The sequence below is a fragment of the Carassius auratus genome, chromosome 27 (assembly GCF_003368295.1).
Source record: "Carassius auratus strain Wakin chromosome 27, ASM336829v1, whole genome shotgun sequence".
NCBI lineage: Eukaryota > Metazoa > Chordata > Actinopteri > Cypriniformes > Cyprinidae > Carassius > Carassius auratus.
This window is the reverse complement of record NC_039269.1, coordinates 4,476,671-4,496,624: the sequence shown is the minus strand read 5'-3', so window position 1 is coordinate 4,496,624 and position 19,954 is coordinate 4,476,671. Positions and strand designations below refer to the sequence as shown.

At 37.7% G+C, this 19,954-nt stretch overlaps 1 protein-coding gene across 2 annotated transcripts in view; it reads left to right on the top strand.

Moving 5' to 3' along the window:
• Positions 1 to 18,095, top strand: part of LOC113045135 (single-stranded DNA-binding protein 3) — a 56,046-nt gene extending 37,951 nt beyond the window's left edge. Inside the window, exons 5-18 of one of the 2 annotated variants that reach the window (XM_026205319.1) lie at positions 3,377 to 3,466; positions 9,623 to 9,706; positions 11,361 to 11,420; positions 12,292 to 12,358; positions 12,444 to 12,511; positions 13,829 to 13,893; positions 14,019 to 14,064; positions 14,273 to 14,308; positions 15,009 to 15,063; positions 15,566 to 15,636; positions 16,449 to 16,527; positions 16,629 to 16,657; positions 17,037 to 17,138; positions 18,022 to 18,095. In XM_026205319.1, the coding sequence (XP_026061104.1) occupies positions 3,377 to 3,466; positions 9,623 to 9,706; positions 11,361 to 11,420; positions 12,292 to 12,358; positions 12,444 to 12,511; positions 13,829 to 13,893; positions 14,019 to 14,064; positions 14,273 to 14,308; positions 15,009 to 15,063; positions 15,566 to 15,636; positions 16,449 to 16,527; positions 16,629 to 16,657; positions 17,037 to 17,138; positions 18,022 to 18,051 (882 nt within the window). In that variant the 3' untranslated portion in view covers positions 18,052 to 18,095. The remainder of the gene's footprint in view (positions 1 to 3,376; positions 3,467 to 9,622; positions 9,707 to 11,360; positions 11,421 to 12,291; positions 12,359 to 12,443; positions 12,512 to 13,828; positions 13,894 to 14,018; positions 14,065 to 14,272; positions 14,309 to 15,008; positions 15,064 to 15,565; positions 15,637 to 16,448; positions 16,528 to 16,628; positions 16,658 to 17,036; positions 17,139 to 18,021) is intronic. The other variant, XM_026205320.1, reaches the window with a different exon arrangement.
• Positions 18,096 to 19,954: the final 1,859 nt, after the last annotated feature.

The window sequence follows — 19,954 nt, the reverse complement described above, 5'->3', positions numbered from 1 at the left end:
AACGTTAATTGAAACGTTATTGAAAGATGCAAACAAATCATAGTGAATCATAGTGTTTAATTCATTTAAAATGCCAGGTTGAAGTAATTCACAGAAATGAATTTATCTTGCCAAATATAATAAGCTAGCATTTTTTTTTTCAATTTCAATTGAATTACTGTCTTAGCACTGTCATGTTTTTGAGAAACAAGGCAAAGAGTAATTGTGAAACTAGTCTAACAGCACATTAAAATCATTACAATGGAAGTAAAATCGTTTTCAATATTTAATGTATTGCAGGGACTTCTGTTAACATCTGAGTCGTGATGCAATTTAATCACTGAATCATAGTTTTGAATCGATTCAGTTTGATTCATTTAAATGGCCAGTTTAATTAGAATTATTTGAACTGCTTCATAGAAATGAATCAAACTTATCAACTTTCAAAGCTGTTTTGCCACTTAAAGTTATTATCTGACAACATCATAATTGCGTGATGCACAACAAATGAGGGATTGTAAAAGTGTGGTAGGAAACGTAATTGCCAGATAAAAAGCATGTTAAAATGTTGCTTCCTTTAATATCAGCATCAAAATCTTTGAGTATTCCATATATAAGCCTTCCCCAGTGTTTGTGTTTCAGGAGTGAATGGGAGGAGTAGTTCTCTATAGGCTCCGCCCACTGACCCCAAGGGTCATGCGTGTGTGAGAGAGACTTTGTGAGTTTGTGTATGAATGTATGTGTTTGAGGTCAGAGGTAGCTGTTTGTACAGTGGCTGTAGAGAGGTTTGAGTTTCAGCAGGGGGAGGGAGTGTGTGAGCCGACTGCCAGCTCTTGCTCTTTAATCTTCCCTCTCTTTCTCTTATTTTTTCTTTATCTTCCCCCCATTCCCTCCTTGTTTAGTCTCTTTTTCTCTCATTTTCACTCACACATACACCGACGCGCACAATGCACCTCGTCTCCTTCCATCTTCTCTCTCTCCGGTAGAACAGGGCAGACTGGCAAGCGCACACAAGCCCCCAGCAGCAGCAGACTGTTAAAGAGGTTTGAAAGAGGGAACGGGGCCAACGGAGGAAAGGGGCCCCAGTCTCTAAGTGTTCCACTAGCTCAGGAGATTCCACTTGAGGCTCCTCTCGCTCTGTTTGCTTGTTATATGCCCCTTTTACCAGGGCAAGTATGTACACAGATACACAAGAGCCGAGCTGTAGTGCAGGCGTTTTTCTGATGCAAATAAACGTCTCGTGTTAACACTCTTTGAGCTGAATGTGCGGGTTTACCGAGAGTGATTTCACTTGTGTAAATGCACACTGATACTTGGCATTCTGCTCTGTTTTAGAGCCGTGTAGCGAAGTTGTACAGCTTAAAAGCTTTGTTTGCTGTGATTACACAAACTGCAATAGCAAATTCTGCTGTTCTCTTTCTTTATAGTTTGAGTTGTATTGTGTCTGCTCGACTGTTGTTAAAGCATGTATCTCTTGAGACCGTTGATTTATTTCTTCTCCTGCCATATTCGATTGTTTTATTAGTGTCATGGGTCAATAACATTGTCCTAAAAGCATTTACTTGATTGACAAATCCAGTAAATATTATTACAATTTGAAACAACGTTTCTGTTTTCTGTTCTGTAAGCTTTTAATAAATATATTTTAAAATCGCATGTATTGCTATGATGGGAAAACAGAATTTTAAGCTTTGTGCAAATTTTCTTTGATAGGATTTTTTGATGAATTGACAATTAAAATAGCTGAATATATTTGAAATATAACTTTTCTATATTCCATAAAACATGTATATATTCCATATAAAATCTATAAAGTAATCTATATGTATTAGTGCGTTCATATTTTTCGTAACTATATACATTAATGTATATATAGATATACATATTCATTATCAGTGTTTGGAATAAACCCCGTTTAAAAAAACGGCGTTATGTAACGACGTTATTTTTTCAGTAACGGGGTAATCTAATCAATTACTTTTCCTGTCGTTATAACGCCGTTACCATTACTGGGTAACGGCGTTTATTACATAAACTGTACAATCCGAACGCACCCCCGGCTCAAAGGAGGTGGGTTAATAACGAGATAAGCGATTATGATTGGCTAAGGCAGAGTCATGTGTTTCATGGTAGCCAATCAGAGCCAGTGTTTTTACGCACATGCCAGCACACGCACCAGTGGCGCCTCACACACGCAACGGCTAAACAGATTCGCAGCAGCAGCAGAGATGGCGAGTTAGGAGCAATCCGATGAAAAGTTGGCATTTTCAAGGTGGAGATATAAGCACTACTTCAAATTCATTGTGGTCAAAGGCAAGAACGTGCATGTAATGTGTATATTATGTCCATGAGCGAAGACTTTGTCGACATCCGTTGTAAGCAACTCTAATTTAATGAAGCATCTCACAACGACACATGCATCTACAAAGCTAGTGGCCAAAAAACACTTATCTTACAAAGATAATACTTGAAGTGCAGGATAAAACTCTTGCTGTCTGTTGACGTGCAATAAATATTGAAAGTTATGTACGAACACCTGTCTTTTCTACTCATTTCAACTGACTTGTGAAACTGCAAAAAAAAAATACAAATTCTTTGACATATAGCAACTTTTTTTTTAAAACAGTAACGCAAATAGTTACTTTCCCTGGTAACGAGTTACTTCTATTATGGAGTAATTCAGTTACTAACTCAGTTACTTTTTGGAACAAGTAGTGAGTAACTATAACCAATTACTTTTTTTAAAGTAACGTTCCCAACAGTGTTCATAATAAATATACACCGTTAACACACATTATCTAAACAAAACCCTTTTTTTGGATGTGATTAATCAAGATTAATTGTTTGACAGCACTACTGTATATTAGTATTGAGAATAATTCATTTTTAATGAATTAAACTACAAGTATTATTATATCAAAGCAAAATGATAAGACATGAAAATAAATGAATCGCTTTAATTTCATTTACAAATTAAAACAAAATTCTCGTTCCATGTTTTTGTTAAAAAAATTTGGAACAGAAAATAAAAAGAAATAATATAAATGGCAGTTTTTAATGTTGTATGGAATATAAAAATATGTAAAAAAATTGAGATTTTTTTTTTATAAAAAATTAACTAATATGATTTTTATCATTACAAATTTGGCTTTTAAAATTTTTCAACAATATATGAGGACATGATGGAGACAAGTAATTGTACTGCATAACACTCATGATAACCCAAAAATCAGCATCAGGTTTTGAAAAACCTGTGTTTTGATGCCATATTGCTATTGAACCAAACAATGCACTTTAACTATAAATCATGTCCCATCGAAATCAAAGTAGCATTGGTGTAATATTAGTATTGTATCAGGGTTGTCTAATATCTGTACTTGTTCTGTCTGTTTCCCAGAGTGCAGCAGCAGCCCCCAGCCCCGTGATGGGCAACATGCCCCCCAACGACGGCATGCCAGGTGGACCCATGCCCCCTGGTTTCTTTCAGGTAAGCACAGCTGGTTTCATTCTTTTCCTTACCTTCTTTTCCATTCATCACCATGTCACACCTGCTCCACATTCGTTCATTCATTCATTCATTCATTCACTCTCTCTCTTGTTCTGTGTGCGCGTGGGGTGCTGGTGGGTCTGTCTGTGGCTGTGGGCAGCTTGACAGCAGCCTGGAGCTCTGCTGTCGGTGTAAGATCATTCTGAACTTCTGTCTTTTCCACACAGTATTATTCCTCACCAGTAAGATGGAGGCTCAGAGCATTGAGTGATAGTGGAAAGTAGCTGTATCACACTTCCCATCTCAAGTTATTGAGATCCCAATAGTTACCAAACAGCTAATATCTGGAGTTTTGATGTTTGGGTTATACGACTCCCATAATGAATCGATGGAAACAGTTGCTGCTGATTACCAATTAACTGTTACAAAACATTTAACTGTGGCTCTAAGAGAGAGAAAAAAATGAATGAATGGGATTTTCACTCTTCATGTGCTTCTGAATGACTTTGTGCCTCTTTAAAATCTTTTGTTGTATTTCTTTCTTCCTTGCTAAGCTTTCTCCTCTTTCTTTCTCATACCTCTATCCATCTGCTTGCAGCTTTCTTCATTCCATAATGCAGGCCGTGTTGTGTTCATGAAGGTGTTTATACTTGTGAAATGCGATGTGGACATTTACAATTTTCTCTCTCTGATCAGTTTCTTTAGCCATTTTAAGTGGAAACGGATCGGTCTTCTTTATCAGGAATGTCTATACAGCAACGTTGAAGTTAAACTAGATTTGATTTGTTCAGATGAAAATGCGAGTGATGCTCTCCTGTGGAAATATTGCTGCCGTTAAGCTATGGCGTTGCTTTGCAGTTGCTAAGGAGTTCTGAGTGTTTTTATTGGTTGCTAGGTGGTTACTTGTTGGCACATGTCAAAATAACCCAAGTCTTTATGATATTCTGTTACATATGGTCCCTCCCTTCATTCTCATTTATCTGCTCGTTTCATTGTCCGCCAGATTAAATATACTTCTCAAGCCACTTGAGTTTTCTTTTTTTCTTTATATATATATATATATATATATATATATATATATATATATATATATATATATATATATATATATATATATATATATATATATATATATATATTATTTAATGGGTTTGGCTGATTTTGACTCATACATCAATGGTGAATGGTGATTTATCTTATTGTTATGTTTAGTTTTCCTTTGCTGTCATCTTCTAACCTAAAGTTTATCTTTAAAAACATTAATAATAATCTTTAGCAAATCTCAAAATGAAAATGAATTTTCACACTGTACATTACAATGTTTTGTTGCTTAAAAAGAACAAACATTAGCATTTATTTATGCTTTTATTAAGACATGTTTTTATTTATAGCTTATTTGACAAAATATTGTATATATTTGTATAGAATTTTTGTAGAATTTTAATATTAGCCATTCATATGCTATCGGCCTTAAGATGAAAATAATGAACAACTTATTGGTGACAGCCAGTGTTTGAATATTGGTGCATGGCTAATTATTAGTGGCTCTCTAATCTTCATTATGAGCACTGGTAATGGTGATATTAATTATAAAGTGCTCAGACATCAGTTTTTCATCAAAATTTCCTCTACTTGTCAAGAGCTTTTTTTATTTCCAGTTCTGTGTGTTTACATGAAACCTCACCACCGCTTGCATACATGCACAGACACACGTAGCCTCATAATTAAACATGCTTGTACACATCCACAGCCCTTCCCATGATGCAGCGGTGGTGGAGTGTTTTCTCAGTGATGGACAGGTCTGGCATTTGGCAGTGTTAGTGATAAGGCAGAGCCGAGGGAGGAGACGCTGTCTGGAATCTCCGCTGTATGGGAAGGGAATGGTTGGGAGAGAAATAATGGGGTAAAGGTTTGAGGAGAAGGAGGGAGAGATGCGGAGGAGATCTTTTGGAGAAGCAGAGGAGTGCTATTTATATCAGCTCGGCGCTGAGGGAGAGAGAGAGAAGAGGTGTGAGGTGTTCTGGCGTGTTTGAGTGTGTGTGTGTGTGTGTGTGTGATTGCTGCACCTGAGATTAGTTTCTACCACATCATTGAGAGACCAAGACTGTGTGGGTTTCGGTTCATTCATCTGTTTAAGAGAGATGAACAATATAGAAATGTTAGTTCATACTGCTGATAAATTTTTAACCATATTTTTTAGTTATTTACCATTTTTAAAGTAAAATGGTGTGTACAATGTAAATTTGAAGTCTATAAGTATTAAAAATGCTTTCAAGCTTTTTTGATTTATTGAACATTCATTCAAAATCTTTGTTTTCAAAGAACTGTATACTTTTACTTAGCAGGAATTAAATTCAGCTGAAGACATTTTTATAATGTTAGAAACTATTTTTTCAAATAAATGCTTTCAACTGGAAAAAAAGCAGCTGTTTTTAACATTGATAAAAATAAATGTTTCTTGAGCACCAAATCAGCATATTAGAATGATTTCTGAAGGATCATGTGATACTGAAATCTTTAGTAATTGTGGCTGAAAATTCAGCTTTGAAATTGCTTTTTTTTCTGTTTCAAAAACATTAAACTCTTTCTTTTTTTCAAGAACAACTTGTGGTATCGTCTGCTTCCAATATCTTTCTAATCACACCAGTCAGGATAATAGAAAATTTTTGATATTTGCCAATATGGTCAACAAACCCCTGCTTTTACTGTATATGAAGTCAGATGTAGTGGAAGTGAATGGGTGTTAGTGAAGGACCAGGATTATTTAGTTGAGAAAGGCAGACGGCAAGCAGCAGAGTGAGCGCTACCACTGCTGTGTGTGATGAGGTGTAATGAACAGTCATGACCTCGCTGCTACTGTGAGTTAAAGAGGCCTTGAGCATCCCTAGACCCTCTAATCCTTCCCTCGACCCACTCTGAGCCAGGGAAAACACACTCTCTCTCTCTTTCTCATACACACACACACACATGCTCAGGTATTCCTGTTGTTTCAGAGCATGGTTTCTGGGACAGTCAGTGAAGCAGCTCTCATGCCAGACCCCGCAGTGATCCTCTCTCACAGGGAGGTCAGAGACAGGTCATGGCTGAATCTGAAAGAAAAATCTCCCAAAAACCAGCTCATAAAGTCTTTACCTTATCTGTAAGTGTTTATCGGTGCACATAATTCATGCATGTGTTTATAAACAGGCTGCTAGTATCACTAAATATTGTCCCATGCATTTAAATCGACCTAGCAATGCTTAAGGGGTTAGTCCACCCCAAAATTTAAAAAATAATAATAAATATTTACTAACCCTCATGTCATTCCAGACCTGTAAGACTTACTTTTCTTCTGAGGAACAGAAGTTTTCATTCATGTTGACTTCCGTAAAAGATATTTTGAAGAATGTTGAAAACCAAACAGTTTCAAGTTTCATTGACATCTATAAGAAGATATTTTGAAGAATGTTGGTAACCAAACAATTTTGGTTCCTATTGACTTTAAGAAGATATTTTGTTACCAACAGTTTTCTCTTCCCATTGACTTCTACAAGAAGATATTTTGAACAATGTTGGTAACCAACCTTTTCTGTTCCTATTAACTTCTATAAGTAGAGATTTTGAAAAATGTTGATAACCAACATTGACTTTGTTAGGAAGATATTTGAAAGAATGTTCCTTGCCAAACATTTTCAGGTCCCATTGACATCTATATAAAGATATTCTGAAGAATGTTGATGATCAAACAATTTAGTTCTCATTGACTTTAGACAGAGATTTTTTAAGATAAGATATTTTGAAGAATGTTGGTAACCAAACAATTTTGGTTCCCATTGACTTCTATAAGAAGATAATTTGAGGAATGTTGGTAACTAACACTTTCTCTTCCCATTAACTTCTATAAATAGATATTGTAAAGAATTTTGGTAACCAAACGGTTTCAGTACACATTGACCTTAAGAAGATACTTTGAAGATAAGAATACATTTTGAAGAATGTTGGTAACCAAATAGTTTCAGGTTCCCAGTGACCTCCATTGTGTGGACAAAAATGAGAAAGGAAGTCAATGGGGCCCGAAGAAGTTTAGTTACCAACATTCCTCAAAATATCTTCTTTTGTATTCTGCAAAAGAAGGTAAGTCGTAAAGATTTGTATCGACATGAAGATAAGTAAATGATGACAGAATTTTTGGATGCATTATTCCTTTTAATTATTTAGCATATTGTGTGCCCTTTGGCCACTTTTATTCATACAGACAGTAGAGAAAAAATACATCTTTACTGAAAAAAGTGGCCAGCTGCATTTGTGTATCAGAGGATCTTTACTAACTGCTGTAGGCCACTTGTCAGACTCTGACTGTGCTGTATCTCTTTCAGTTGTGTTATTTTTGTTGGCGTGGGTGGGTCAGTGTTGCACCCTGGGCAGATGTGTTGTTCTGCAGCTGCGGTCTGTGTGGCAGTTCTCATCATCAGCGAGGAGATTTCCGGTCGTGCTGGATGGATGGTTTCCTCAGCTGCTCTGGAACCAGCGGGAGGGCTTGTCTGGGGTCTGAGCTCTGGCCACAGGTCAAGAGGCGTTAATAAGTGCGGGTCACGGCCACATACACCGACTCGACGGGGGCGCTGAAAAAACCACTGGAACAGCCTCTTCTGCTGCCTCCCTCACAAGATTTTCTTCTTCTTTTGTTTAGTCACTGAACTTCAGAGACGATCAATATGTTTAGCATGGAAATGTATGCATGTGTTTACTATGTAGTCAAACAGTGAAGACTTTCACAATTAAATATTGTTGCACTTCTGTTGCTTTGTTACCACTGCCTCCGAGTGGTTGAGAAGAACTATTGCAGCTGTCTTGCGGCGGTCATTCAGTGTGTATGAATACTGTCAAACTAACTGCCCCTTTAGGATCTGAGAATGGAGATTGAAGGGCTCTCTATTGATAGCCATGCCAGTAAGTGGCAGGTTATTATCTTCTCAAAGGTGTTGGAAGTGATTTTTATATATCGCTGTTTTGAGATCTTTCCCCAATGAGGCAAAGACTGCAGTGTGACCGTGATTGGATGAACACTTCTGTAGGGACACTAATATAGATGCACAGGATCCATAATCCTGTATGTTTCGCATTCAAGCTTGTTGTGCAGGGAGGGAGAGGAGCAAAGATCCTTTGTTTGTTAGTTATTAGTCATATAGTCTCATGTTCCTTACAGAACCATTTAGGACTCAAGCTCAATGGCCTGTTGATCATTAATGAACACTAATGGAAGCTCTGTGCACAAGTTATATGGAGTAAAGGGTTTAATGGGTTTAATGTGACACATTTCGTGGAAATATTTCTGCAGCACGTAATGTACACGATCAGCGATGCCTTCTAAACTAATTTGACATGTTTTGAAGAAAATGTGTGTGGCCTTTGCTCACGCAAAACTTGTCATCATAGTACAAGGGCGTTTGCTAAAAAGATATGAGTGGGTGCATTTTTTGTTTTTCTTTATAAAAACTTCTGTACATTTTTTTTTGTAAACCTAATGCAGTCTTTTATTTGATTTAGTAGTATTGTTCAATTTTGAATTTTGCATTTTTCATATTTACATTATAATGTGATTCTTAAATTCTTTAATTTTTTTGCATCTTATATTTTTAGTGAATTTATTTTTTTATTTAATTTCTATTGTTATATTTTACTTTATGCTTTACAAAATATTTTTTAGCATCTATATTAAAACATTTAGAGTAAAATATATCAGAAAATAATGATCTAGTTATCAGTGTTTAGAAATTAGTACATCCATATTTGTAGTGGTTCGGATTTTCGGTTATGATTGTTCAATGTCCCTCGGTGCTGTTGAGCTTGTATGGTCGGTATTATAACTTTTTTAGCCTAAAATATGAATTTGCAGACTCACTTCTTAATCTTAAACACTGAAGTTAATCTGTGGAATTTTGCCATGGTTTGTCGAGAACTTTCTGCTTGCATTAACGGTTGTTTGATTCTCATAAAACTATTCCATTATTCATTGAACTCCACACACTAGCTTTGGATTTCCTCAGCAGTATTTAGTACTTAGCGAATGAGAGTGAGTGAGTTTGTGTCGTGTGTGTTTGTGCAAAGGCTTCGGCAGCAGCTGGCCTCACTGGAAGGCCGTCTGTGCTTCTCTCATCTCCCTCTTCTCTCTTAAAGGGGCCTCCCGGCTCGCAGCCGTCACCACACGCACAGCCACCCCCACACAATACCAGCAACCCCATGATGGGACCACACGGCCAGGTAAGACACACAGCAACCCTCACACACACATACACACCGTGTCCTTGCTCGCACACTCCGTACACATACAGTCACACTTGCACACATGAAAACTGTTTGTGACACTGGCTGCAACTCATTTGAACAAGAAGAACGATGTGAAGAATGACATGGTTATTTATAATTCCTCTTTCTTTACACAGACATAGAAACAGATCCCTAGAACTAGTTGCAGAGTTTTACCTGACCATCCTATGGACTTTAATCATGGATGATTCCATATTTAGAGGGATATTTCAGTCCAAAATTAAAGTTTTGTAACATTATTGCCTTTACTGTTATTATTAATTATTAATATGCATTCATGTCTTTACTCTCGCCCTTTTTTGAGCTTGAAAGCTTGGCTCCCCATTCATTAAAATTGTATGGAAAGGAGCAGCCAGCACAGTATTCAGAATATCTCCTTTTGTGAAGCACAGAAAAAGAAAGTCATAGAGGTTTGTAATGTTAATGATGATGAAAGAAAAATTATTTATATATATAATTTATAATTCAATAGGTTGTACTCTTGTGTCTCTCATTTAGCCAAATCTGGAAAACATATGGTAGTGAAAATTACATTAAGACTGATGGCCTTGTGTTCTTTGGGCGTATGCCCTAAGGTCCATCCCTCCTTTGTCTTCTCTTTCTTTTTTCTTTCTTCCTCCCTCTGTTTTCTCTATCCTGGGAGTGTGAAGTATCCTGTATACGTCGACTCCCTGCGAATAGGATAAATAATTCAGTCTCCTCCTTGTTCTTGGAGATGGCCCTCACCCCACCCCCCATCAATAGCACATTAATATTGTAGAGCCTCCCGCCACACAGCGCCCTCACAAACACACACTGACTGTGCAGAAACCAAAACGATGTGCGTTCACAAAACACAGCGAAGCCTACACATATCAACTCGCAAAGGCACTTCCGTTTCCTTTCCCCAGGAAAAAGCACACATGCTGCATATTAGAGTGCTATGGTTGTACAACATCTTCCTACAATGGTAAAAACACTACAATTAGCTGTAAAAACACATGCACACACACACACACACACACACACCCATATGGTCTATCCCTCATCCGTTCATTGCCAACATGTTGCAACAGAGCCCTAAAAGTTGGCGAGAGTCTCTCGGGGAGCTTCCCACAGGCCTTGACCACAGAAGTGGCATCGGGTTTCGTCTCTAGACACGCAGCCACATGGCTCTAATGGTTTGTATGTCAGGACGCAGGCACGGTACTGCCCTCGTTTGGGATGTTGTGGTCACTTTCCTTCCTGACCAGACTTTCACTTGAGAAGCGTCTAAGTGCAGCCGCTCGAGGTCTGACTTTCCTGATGCTCTCCTGTGTGTTCGTCGAAACACCACAAGAGTAGTGTATGTGTGTGCACGTTTAAAAGGCGGAATGGGAGCAGTCTGTGTTGACGGACAGATAGGAGAGATGTCAAATGTATATATTTGATCTCGTTTTGCTTTGGCTTGTGCTCTCCGTGCCTCTGTCTGTCCATTCCATCTGCTATAGCCTGGCCTGCTGCACTCATTCATTCTGGTCTTTACAATGCTCTCGCTTTCTTCTTAAATTGGGCAACATGTTGCTAATGAAGTCTTTTTTTCTCTTCTTCTTCTTCTTCTTCGTTTTAGCCTTTTATGTCTCCACGGTACCCTGGTGGACCCCGGCCATCTCTTCGCATGCCAAATCAGGTAGAGGGAACATCATACTGTCGTGTTGAAATTGCATACAAATAGTTCTTCCATTTTTACACACTCTTAAAGGGATAGTACACCCCAAAATTAAAATTTTGTCACCATTTGCTCACATTATGTTGTTTCAAACTTGTATGAGTTTCTTTCTTATATTGAACCATAAAAGAAGATATTTTGCATTCCCCATTGACTTCTATAGTATTACTTCCTATTTCATTCTGCTATGGATGTTTTGTTCTTCAAAATTCTTTAAAATATCTTCTGTTTTCAACATTAGAAAGTAACGTACACAGGTTTGGAACGAATTTTAATAAAGTTCAAAGAATTTCATTTCTGATTAATTTTTTGTTGTTGTTGTTGTTATGCATGGCTCTAAAATATTTTATTTGCTAGAAACTGAGATTTGAGTGACGTTCATACATGCCTATGATGCCTCAAAATGCTAATCTAAAATAATTTTATTTGCAAATCATGTGTTGTATGTGTGTAAACAGATTTTCTTTTGCATTCTATTTACATTTATTGTATTCATTATAAATGTAAATCATTTCTGACTGTTACATCAAAGCCAGCTTGTGATATTTCTGGTCTCTGGTGTTCTAATATAAAGTCGTTGTTATCACCAAAGTAATAAAGCAATACTTGATATTATGTGTAAAGATTTTCAAGGCATGTTGTGTAAAAGGTTATGGAATTAATATTTTCCTACCAAATGACTTCCACTGAAAATAAAGGACAAAAGGAATTTGTTCCATTGCTCCCGTTTGTTTCCATTTGTTCCTCATCTCCATTGTAAACATGATGCGCATTTTCAATAAAACACATCCCATGTATTTCTCTGACCTTCCTTCATTTATGTCCTCCTCAGCCTCCTGTAGGAGTTCCAGGATCACAACCGCTCCTGCCAAACAGTTTGGACCCAACCAGACCACAAGGTAACATCTCGGTCCAAAACTTCATAACAAATGATGAAGGACGCAGTATTGGCTGTGTAATAACTCTTATCTAATATTTTTATAGGACATCCTAATATGGGCGGTCCGATGAGAATGAATCCTCCCAGGGGGATGGGTGGCATGGGCCCTCAGGTAGACACATATTCTTGCCCGTTTTCTACTTGTTTATCCTCTGGTGGTCACCCCAAGTCACGTGTCACAGGACTGGAACCCTGTTACTCCTCTTTAAGTCACCTGTTCTGAGAGCAGAGCTCTCCCTGCTTCTCTATCTCTCTCTCTGTCCTTCTCGTTCTTGGCAAGCGAGGTGCAGCACAAATCGGCAGCTGGTGCAGCATCTGTTCGACAAATTGGGTAGATCGCAGAACAAAAGCTCGGGTTAGAAAGAAGCAGCCTCAGGCCTGAAAGCCTCTGTCACACTTTGCCCTCCACCCACAGGCAGCCAGACAGGTGGCCCGCCGTCTGCCTGAGCAGAACTTCGTTAGCATAGTGTCAACCGCATCCCAACCTGTTTGGTTGGATCCCCACCGCTGCGGACAACAGTGGATGAAGGGCAGGGATTCCTGCAGTGTGTAGTTGCTGCATTTTCAGCCCCACAGCAGAACAAAAAAAAACTTGAAGGAATAATTCACCCCAAAATGAAAATTCTGTCTTCATTTACTCACCCTCATGTCGTTCCAAACCTGTGTAAGTGTCTTTCTTATGTTGAACACAAAATAAGATATTTTGAAGAAATAAAAACAAAAACAAACAGTTGTTGGTCCCCATCGACTTCCTGAGTAGGGAAAGAAATAATTTGGAAGTCAATGGGAACCACCAACTGTTTGATAACCAGCATTTTTCAGAATATCTTCTTTTTTGTTCAACATAAGAAAGCAACTCATACAGGTTTGGAACGACATGAGGGTGAGTAAAAGAATTGTAATTTTTGGGTGTACTATCCTTTCAATAGCACAAAATAATGCCAAGACAACACATCTGTTCAGTTCAAGGTGTAATTATTTATTTGTTTATTTTAATACATATATTATTTATTTATTTATTTATACATTTATATACTTAATAATACATTTGTATATAATATGTTAAATATATATATATAATAGTTTTCATATATATATATATCTATATATATATATATTGTGTGTGTGTTTGTGTGTGGTGTGTTTTAATAATTTTAATAAATATACTTGTATATAATTATAACATATACCATTATAATTTTTTGAAAAGGTTTTGTTCATTTTAATTAAAAAAATATATATATATTTACATTATTTGTTGTAATACATATATTAGTAAATAATATAATTCTTGCATATGCAATTATAATTATATTTAATTAAGTAATTTATTTATTTATAAGCACAGTGATAAAGGTTTATACTGGATTCCAGGTTTGAATGGTCCCATTAAAAACAATTGTTGAAATGTTTGTGTTGTCTGTTGTAGAACTATGGTGGTATGAGGCCTCCTCCCAACTCTCTAGGTGGTCCAGGCATGCCCGGAATGAACATGTGAGTCCTTCAACATGAAAACACTCCCTTTCCCCATGTGTTTAATCCTGTTAAATCATGTTTGGTAACTTCCTTCTGTCTCTTTTCTGTATTTCTATCTTTCTGGCTCTCCCTTCACCTTACAGGGGTCCTGGAGGACGTGGCCCGTGGCCAAACCCAAATGCTAACTCGGTACGTTCATACACACACTGTTGTCTGCATGTAGTTTTGTGGCTGCAGACAAAATTGGTAGACCATACAAACTTATGATACAGTTGCACCATGATACAGAAATGGTTTCAGATTATATATGAAAGATTATCATCTTCATAGTATTATTAAGTGGTGTAGTTTCACTGTCATCCAAGTAAACGTATTATTCTTTTGTTTGGGTCGACAGATAGCATACTCCTCCTCGTCTCCAGGCAACTACGTGGTAAGTACCAAACTTTAGTTTGCTTTCTGCCGTATATATTAATTGTCTTAATGCATGAAAAACAGAAACAATTTCAAAAGCCATCTGCATAATATTTCATCAACTTGCCCTAAAACCACTTTCATTTTTGATGATGGGTCATGCAGTGTATTGGTTAATGTTAACAAATAGCTATTTCAGCATTATTTTAAGCTACTCTTAAAGGAAATGAAGCCTTTCCAAAATATTGACTGTAGTTTAACACTGTAATGTTATTTCATTCATGGATCAGAGTTTATGGTAACATGCTCTCAAGGGTGGACTTGACTTTCAGCATCAGTGTCCCAATCAAAAACCTCCTCAAAAGTGTGTGCCAGGCATGTTTTTTTTTAGCTTTTTGCCTCGTCGTCTTTAGCTCAGAGTAAAACTGCAAAATTTAGTCGTTCCTTTTAGAAACTAAAAGCATAACTAAGCAGATATTAAAGTTTCTAAATGTATTGATTTTACTTGAGCAATTACTATCCTGCTTAGTTTTGCCGCTAGCATTGCCTCTCTTAAAAGTAAAATATCTGCACATTAGTCAAAGCAGCTTAATGGCTCCCCTGAGCCTGGTGTGTCTTTGTTTAAAAACTGCTCCTCTGGTAGTTCTCTGATAGTACGGCAGGTACTCTTACACACCGAGAAGCTAAGCACGGGTTTGTGTGCGTGTTTCCTCCCTCAGGGTCCTCCAGGAGGAGGCGGTCCACCAGGAACTCCCATAATGCCAAGCCCAGGAGGTACGGTAGATCTGTTCTGTCACTTCCCCTTTTGCATAGCATTCACACACTCGCTCTCACCTCGCCTCTATAATCGGCACAGCCGGAAACAGTTCGTGTCTCTCCAGGAAAGAAAGATGCTCAGCACTTCACAAACACCCTATTTAACACCCTCCTCCCTCCTTCCCTACCCAGCAGCCAATATCACTGCAAGGTTACCTGCATTTCCTCTGGCAGGAAAACAAAACATGTGATCAGCTCCACCCCTCCCACTTTGTTAATGTAATTCCAGTCGGCATGCATGTGTTTGTGATTATAGGTGTGAGAGGTGTCTCCCTCTCTCTCGCTCTCACGCTCACACAAGCCATAAATCATTAAAGAAACACATTCATTATGGTTGCCCGTGTTCTGTATTGATCCAGTGTGCTGCTAAAGCATTGGTCATCCATATATGCCTGGTCTCTTATTTTTGGTGAAGTTGTACTGGTCTTAGAAGCAAACTTTCTGCTCTCTTGTCATCTAGACTCTACAAACTCCAGTGAAAATATCTACACGATGATGAACCCTATTGGACCAGGAGGAAACAGACCCAATGTATGTATTACCCCCATCTAGATATACATTTACTAGAGCAGTTATACTACCATTCAAAAGTTTAGGGACGGTAAGAATTTTTTTTTTTTTTTTTTTTACTGTTGCTAATTTGGTGCTCAAGAAACATTTCTTGTTAATCTCAATGGTTGGTTGTTAGTTGTGGTGGTTCATTTTTTTTTTCTGTGGAAACATCATTCATTGATTAATACAAAATAACAGCATTTTGTGTCAAATGTAAACCTTATGTAACATTACATTTGCTTTTACCTTCCATACCTGATTCTTATTCTCATTTAGCAGCTAAATATTTGTGCATCATGATTCCTAAACCGTAGAATTGATCGTTGTTTGATTGCCTTCATACTGTAGCTATGCTAGTTTCTTGTGTGCTAGTGCTCACATCACTCAATGGTTACTTTCTTCTTACATAATACTACAGTTTGAACTCAAATCAATATTTAATGTCCATTTATTTATTTATTTGCTTGAGTAGTAATGTAATAAGCTTTATAATGTACAGTCATTCAGTCATTATCGCAAAATAAACCCCTTCAGTGTGATTAAAGACCTGTCTGGATTTATTTGTAATAATAATCGCCTTCCTGTACATTGCACTTTATTTATAATAATCCTAAATGTCATATTATGATCATTGTTTTCATAAAAATGCAGACATGCTTTTAGTGAAATCAAAGGGAACATGCTCATCCTATTCAAATGAATGTTTATATCTTAGAAGAAACCTTATGTTACTCAAGGCACTGGATGTGGGATGGTTGGTTGAATTGGGCTTGTTTCTCTGTGTTTCTCAGTTCCCCATGGGTCCCGGTCCAGATGGGCCAATGGGCGGCATGGGTGGCATGGAACCCCATCATATGAACGGATCGTTAGGTAAGCTTGAAGACTGCACTGTTATTCAAAATAATACAGATATCTCAAAAGGTGTTTATTTAATAATATTAATCTATACTTTATTTATTTATTTATTTCAGGCTCTGGTGACATGGATGGGCTGCCAAAGGTAAAGAAGGTTTTTAGGGCTATGTTGCATTAGTGCAGTCATATCTGACTATAATGTCATATAGTCTATAACACGCTCTCACATGTCCATTATTTGAACATTTTGGTAGGAGTAAAATTTACAAAATGCATTTACACGTGTCCAGTTTCATCTGTAATGCAGCCCAGACCAACTCCTGAAGTGGTTTGAGTGAATGGATTTATATCGGTCTCCAATGCATTTGGAGGGTTTTTACACCTGGTCTGTTCACGATCGAAGAGCTATCTGATCAGACAAAATGCATGAGGTGACCAGGTGTAAACAGCCCCTTAGATTGCGAATTGTGTTTTTTTTCCTATGCTGTTTTCACATCTCAACCTGAACTGTTCTTTTGCTTCAGAACTCCCCCAACAACATGGCAGGGATGAACAACCAACCGGGCACACCGCGGGATGATGGAGAAATGGGAGGGAACTTCCTTAACCCATTCCAAAGTGAAAGTGTGAGTAGATTCTGACCCAAACCCAGAGACCTGCCACTTTCCTCTCCTGCCAGTCATATACAGTACGGTCCAAAAGTTTGGAGTCAGTCAAGATTTAAAAAAATAATAAAAAAAGTTAAATTAGTACTATTATTCAGGAAATATATTTCTCAAAAGTAACAGTAAAAACATAGTTAGAATTTTTTTTTCTCCGCAGCATCACAACAGTCTAACATTTAGAATGTCCACCAAATCTGCATATTAGAATGGTTTCTAAAGGATCTCATGACACTACTCATGAAGACTGGAGTAATTGCTGTTTGAAAGTCAGATATGCCATTACAGGAATTAATTACATTTTAAAATACATCAAATATAGAAGTTATTTTAAATTGCTACAATACTTCAAAATATTCATATTTGTATTGTTTTATTGTAAGATCAAATAAACACAGCCTTGGTGAGCAGGAAAAAGAACAAGAAACATAGAATCAAAGAATCAAAGACATTTTAAAATCTTACCGACCCCAAACTTTTGACCATTAGTGTAGCTCCGCCCAGCAGGCACTCAGAAGGCCACACCCACTGACCATGTTACTTACAGAACAGAAATTCAAATAAAAAAAAATAAAAATAATAATAATAATTAAAATGATTTGATTTGTAAGTGTTATTGATTCAGTCCAGGAGTGAGTGCTGGTAATGGCTTTTGTTATAAAAGACCAGCAGTTTCCTGGACAGACACTTTCCAAGTTTTCTGTCCTTTGGTTACTGCTTTGTCGACAAAATCATGCATTTTCTTGCTGTATTTTGGGACGGTGATGACATATTGTATTTGCTCTGTGTAGAGTTCTCATGATCTCACCGCCGCTATATATCCCCCCTCTCCTTTGTCTCTTTCCAGTATTCACCCAACATGACGATGAGTGTGTGATTTCTTCTCGTTTTGTTTTATTTGGGCTTTTATTTTTGGTTTTGTTTTCAAACCCCCTACGACCGTCCCCATTCCTTTTAACCCCCATTCCTTTTTAAAACCCCGTCCCCTCTTCACGTCGATCAACCCCTGGCACCCTCTGCCCACGGAACTCTGGCTTTTTCTGCACAGCCTTCTGGGATGCCCCATGAGAACAGGACTCACATGAAAGTGGCCCATCCCAGCTTGTGCAAAATGGCCACCGGCAACAGGAAACAGTCCCAGAGCCACAGGAAGAGCTTGTTGACTGACTCTCCCTGCCTCCCGGACTTCCTCTCTGGTTCTGGACACTAACGGGGTTGAACACACACAGGAAGGCAGGTGTGTGTTTGAGAAGACACACACTTCACCAGGCTACTTTATGAACACACTCCACTTTTTTGATTCATTTTTTTTTTTTTTTATCTCGAATGGATGCAGTCGTTTTTACAGTAGAAAATATCTGCACCTTTTTCCTCCATTTCATTGTGTGAATGCAAGAGGAAACTCTTCACGATGGATTCGGCAGTGAACGTTTTCATCATTCTGTGTATGTATTGTATTATTCTCAATTGTTGATTTTATTTTTATTAATATTGTAATGATGGTTACTGCTTAGGTTTGAATCTTTTTTTGAAAGGGGCACATTGTATTTAAACCACAAATTTCGACAGAAAAAAAGCACACCTCCATAATGCACAATAACGGTGTCGTGACTTTTGCAGGAAGTCTACACTACGTTTTGTGTTTGCTGTGAAATCTTACCTCCCGCAGATTAAAAGGGTAGCCGTACCTTTTCTTCTAGTACACATCTATATACAGGAAATGTAGTATACTTGTCCCTGTTGAGTGAACATCTGAGGCCATGAGGCTCGAGGCCCAAACCAGCAGCGACTTTAACCTCCTCAGACCAGCCTGTGCATCCAACAACACTTTTTGGAGTCTCAATCCATCTGTAGAGAGGATGTGATGTCATACCAGAGCCGGAAACATCCGGTTATACAACTAAACTTGACTCAAACACATGACCGATGTCTGCTCACCCTGATTCACAACTTATTTATTTGTTGTTTTCGTTCATGAATTGGTTTATCGTGCACACGTCTCGCATGCGACCCGTCAGGACTTATGTACACATGTAAATATGCCAGTCTAAGATACCTCCTGAAGATTCGTATCATTCTGTCCCTCACCAGAGACCCTCATGCTTTCCTTCTGCATGAATCTGAACAGGGTGTCTCTAGTCACGTGACATTACAGATGAGGATCCTGTTGGCTCGGTGCTCATCATGCTGGAGATTTTTTGGGGTGCAGGAATAGAGCCCTCCTCCTCAAACAAATTTTGTTAAGTATGTGTTCTGTATAATGTCTCATCATCTTCAAAACCGTGAGATGTCAGCCACATCCAAGGCTTATTTTTCTGAGCTTATGAGATGAGGGGATAGTAATAGGACTTCCAGGGACTACTGAATGAGGGATACATGAACTAAATGTGCTCACCGCCTGTCTGTTTCATAATATTAACATGCATTTCATTCGATTTCTCTCTTTTAAAGGGATAGTCCATCCAAAAAAATGCATTTACTTGCATTTTTCTCATTCCAAAACTGTGGCTTTCCTAACTAAAGAGTTTTGATTTGCCATTGACTTGCATTGTCATTTTTGTCTATATAATGAAAGCCAATGGGACATTTTTGGTTACCAACATTTTTCAAAATATTTTTTTTAAGAAGGTGCTTTAATATATCTTGTTAGAGAATAATTCTGAAGAATGTTAGTAAATAAATTGGTTTGGGTGTCATTGATTTCAATTATAATTTTTGGCCATACTGTCTAAGTGAATGAAAACTGTTTAGGTACAAGTTCTTCAAAATATTCTTATTTT